The 4,554-nt window shown below is 42.8% G+C and overlaps 1 protein-coding gene across 4 annotated transcripts in view; it reads right to left on the reverse strand.

The window, feature by feature from the left end:
* The window catches only part of LOC128878004 (protein kinase C, brain isozyme), a 68,224-nt gene that overhangs the window by 20,243 nt on the left and 43,427 nt on the right, over positions 1–4,554 (reverse strand). Inside the window, exon 4 of one of the 4 annotated variants that reach the window (XM_054125748.1) lies at positions 3,626–3,734. The exons of 2 other annotated variants lie outside the window; for them this stretch is intronic. In XM_054125748.1, coding sequence (XP_053981723.1) covers positions 3,626–3,734 — 109 coding nt within the window. Of the gene's footprint in view, positions 1–3,625; positions 3,790–4,554 lie in introns of all 4 variants that reach the window. One more of the 4 variants, XM_054125749.1, reaches the window with a different exon arrangement.

Raw genomic sequence — 4,554 nt, forward strand, 5'->3', positions numbered from 1 at the left:
GTTGTCCGAAAAGTTTCTTTCGCTTTATTAATAAGTAATACATGCACGATAGTTTGTTTTATGTTACATTACTGAATTGTGCACGGTTCATTTTGCTCCATTACTGCTACAACATGAATATATATGAAATTAGATTGTTTATTTATATAAACACGACCACGTAAAATAATTGAGTGCAACTCGCGAAAGAAACTTTCGTAACAACCTAATAGTTACATAAGTCCTTGTACACATTTTCCACAACCGCGTGAAATCGCCAACTTAGTCGATCAAACGAGAATATAATTTAAAAAAGCTATCGAAAACTAAGAGTACTCGTGAATTTTACCTCGAGAGGTCAAACAAGAGACGGCGGAAGAGTGCATAGCAAAGTGAAAGAAGAGAAAAGAGGTATACAGTGGCACCCTCGTAACAACAGGGAAACTTTTAATATACGTTCTCTCGATCCATACAAAAAATTCGATGCGATTGTATCATCGACCGAATAGTCTTGCCACGCACAGTAAGGGAAAGGGAACGTGTGCAAGAAATGTAGTAAAAAATTGCAGAGGAGTACGTGGGCACTTCAGGGGCTTGCGTCGATGAAACGACGTCGTTGGAATCCCTTTTAGTTCGTCGGACGATAACGTACCTTGCCGTCGGTGTTGAAGGTGATTTCCGTTATCGCGCGTGTGCGTACGTTGTTTCGCGCGAAGTCCGTAATAACGTGAATTGTTGAGAGGAAAGTAAAGAGATTCAGGAGGGTCGGTTGGAACGTTCCGAAGAAGATGGAACGCTTGAAAAGAATCGAGTGGCTTGGTAGAGTTCCAACGAAATAGTAAACCTGGTGACATGAGATCCTTTGATCGTTCTTGGTGACTGGCACGGTTCGTTCACTCTTCAGTCTGCTCAGATTCTTCTTTTTTTTTAGATGTAGAGGTACGAAGGATGTATCAGGCAAAGTTTGATGGTTTTTAGGCATCCTATGGTTTCTAATTAACTATTACTTCTGTTGATTCTTGTTTTATTGGAAAGTGTGCTAGGTTAATCAATGATTTACCCTCAGGGGCTGTAGCTATATTCGATTATAGCTACAGTACGGGTTTAGCAATCCCGAGGTACCCGAGCTACATAGGAAGGCCAGTTGGCACCCAACTGGCTACTACACGCAATGGGTTGATGAGCCTTTTCTAACCAATACTTTCATTCTCGTATTAAAAAGCTATTTTTAAGTTTAATTGCCGCAGAATTACTAGCAGAGTGTTGTCATTCCATATCGATTTGCGCGACTTGTTGCGTCTAGGTTGGATATTTCAGAAGGTTAACGTCGCTCCGTCGTGCGATCAGTAAATGACACTGCGCAATTGTGTCGCGCAATCATCGAGTACCGTAAGGTGCGTGTTCACGAGATATTAACTCGCGATTTTATTTTGTCGTGACAATGAATGCGGCAATTGTAACCATGAGAATTGATAGTCGCGTCGTCACGATGTTTTAATTAGTGTTACGACTCGGATGTTAGAAAGCCGACGTGGTTTCGTTTCTGCCGACATTTTTATGGGAATGTTACAAGCCGTGCACGATGAAAACTACGTAATATCGTCGAATGAAAATAAGAAATATTTGAAATAATTTATTCGATACAGTTTGAAAATGAAAATAATTTTATTTCGAAAACGATCACAAGTGTAAAGATATTAATTAAATTCCTCCGCGATATGCGTGCCCAGAAGGTATCTCATTAGCGAATCACTCGTCCCTACGAAGAACTCATGTCACCAGGTGTATAGTTAGCAAGACAAAGTTGCATGCTCTGTCTTGAATTGCTGACAGAGTTGAATCGCAATCGTTTCGTCGGCTGAAAGCGTTTTCTTCGAGATCAGCAGCTGGAAGAGTGCGCAGACAGCAACGCCCGCGCAAGACGAAGGGATGAAGGATGAGACAGGGAGGAAAAGCTCCAATCGTGGGATGTCTTTCTTTCGAGTGCAGCAGGGTGAACGATTACGAACTTAGAAGGTTGTACAATGCCGACGGAGAAGATCAAAGAAGAAGAGCAAAACGACCAGGGAAAACGTGAAAGGTATTGCACGATAAGCAGCTCGCTTTTCTCCGGTTGGAAACGCGCGATGTCGCCTAACCACCGATTAAATGCCGCATAACTCGATTTTATTCGAGAATGAAACCTCTCAGCGAGGAACGAGTCATGATTCTCGGCTTGAAACCCCATAAAGTCCTCTTTATAGCCGCCTGGTGGACGCATTCCTACTGATTACGGGACATGGGCGTTACTTCCAATGGCCGATTTAGTCGATGAATGTTGCAACTCGAGGAACAGCGTTGATAGTCGTTCGTAAGGTGTTTAGCGAGGTTAGGGACGTTTTGAATGTGGGACGATGGTCGAAAACGGCTACTTTGGTACTCGTCGAGAAAGGATGCGTTTTACTTGGCTAAACGTAGATTTTTAAGCAAGCTCGCACTAGGAAGTTGAGTTTAAAGATTTGTTTTGAACACTGGAACATGTTGATCGCATATGGAACACGTAGTTAGACAGAGGAAAGAATTCCAAATCAAAAAGTCCTGAGCGTTTTTTCTACACAAACTCTCCTTTATTTGTTATGAATTTTTTAATGATGACCAATCAACGCATGCCTATCGTGGAAAGACAAGTAGACAGTAGAGCGGAATGAGTCCTCCAATACCCCACCCTTCTCAAGATAGGCGCACGCTGATTGGTGAACATTCAATAATTTGTAACCAATAAAGAGAATTCGGATCGAAAAATGCCACAGGACTTTTCGATTTTTCGATTGGATTGCGTACGTCATACGCAATCATTCTGTGATGGCCTGTATATAATGCTTTATTTTTCTATATTAACTACTTTTGCACTATTTTCTAATTTTCCATTTGAAAACATTTTTCCTTTACGAGTACCAAGTATATTCAAACCGTTGTTTTCTCGTAGGAAACTTAACTGCTTGCGCACGACTAGATCGAATCTAACCACCCGTGCAAATTTCACAGGTCCTTTAAAATGGCGAATCAAACATATAAAGGCCGGCAAAACTTTACGTTCGTCGCAAAATTCATTCTTTCCGTGCCTAAACAGCAGCTGGAAGTTTCCCCGTTCACGGGCTAAGTTTGCCAAGGGATATGGCTGGACTTACGCATGAACGCGTTTCCCAATCTCTGCTTTACTGCAGCTAATTACGTGGAACTAAGGAGTATCGGAAAATCGTTCGGTGTTCACGAAAGCATCGGGGCATGACGAGCATAAAATTGAAGAACGGTCGGGGCTAGTACTGGGGATGCGCGTCTCGTGGATCGCGTTCGCGAAATGGTTTGGGGTCTACCTGGATTCGAGACGGACACTGTTCGATCTCTTCAACGTCTGGACGTGAAAAATGTCAACGAGAAAATGTCAAAAAAAAAAAGAACGTAGAAATCGAGGAATTCGTTAAATAGTTGCGCGCTCTCGAATCCAAACTGACCAGCGCGAGCTACCTACTCCGATGAAGATACGTGAAGGTAATCGCGTGCGAGATATCTAGCCGTTTTGGTGAAGAGATGTATTGCGAATTGAGTTTTTTTTGTTTGTATGTCTTTTTTTTACATTTCTTTTTTTTTTTTAATATTTGTTAACTACCTGAACACTTAAGTCCCTGATGCGCGATACCGTGAAGCATCGAGCCGCAGTGGTCGCAGAAGGTCGGCGTCAGGTACGTGAAAACCTCCCATTTGTGTGCGGTGCTCATCTGGGAACAAGAAACAGGGGCCCAGGGAAGCCCGGTCCTTCATTGTGGTGTGATCCTATGACAAAGATCGAGGGAGAGAAAGAGAGACAGAGAAAGAGAGTGAGAGAGAGAGAGAAAAATGGCGATACGCCGATCGATATGCAATGAGTCCTCTCCTTCGTTTTGCGCGACACGTTTCGGTAGCTCCGACGAAAGCGAGCTAGTTTATTTTTTTGTTTTCGATAACTCGACGCCGCGATTACGATGCGTATGCGTCCTGTTACGCTTGCGACGTGGATCGAAGACAGACGGTCAAGTCGGTGCACGCAGAGATCGAGAAGAACCGATCCCAAGAATGACGGAACCGCAGCCTCGACTTCCGTTCACCAGCGAGACATGGACTAGGCGCGTACTATCTCCTTTCCGTCGACTAAACTGTTTAGTGAATTTATTAATTTATTAATTTAAAGGGATTCTAGCCCTAGGAATAGTTTTATGGCGAGGCTGATCAACTTGGGTGTAATGAAAATTGAGCTTGTTATTTTGTTCAGTATATCTTTATGAAAGCGTTGTAGATAGATTGCTAGTGTTTTCCTGACGAAGATTTCGTTAAGATAGAATGAAAAACACAATCAAATTCATTTTTAAGCATCGTTAACAATATCTTGGTTGTTGAATGCAGAAGTAGTCTAACAAGTATACTATTCCCCATGATCTATATCGCGTCGACTATACTGTCCCGCAACGGAAAGTTGTTACCATGCGCCCAATCTCGATCCGAAACGATCGACGATGGTTAGAAAGCGAAAGGACACCAGTGAAAGGAAATACGTGGGGGGGG

Source organism: Hylaeus volcanicus, chromosome 6 (assembly GCF_026283585.1).
Source record: "Hylaeus volcanicus isolate JK05 chromosome 6, UHH_iyHylVolc1.0_haploid, whole genome shotgun sequence".
NCBI classification, from domain to species: domain Eukaryota; kingdom Metazoa; phylum Arthropoda; class Insecta; order Hymenoptera; family Colletidae; genus Hylaeus; species Hylaeus volcanicus.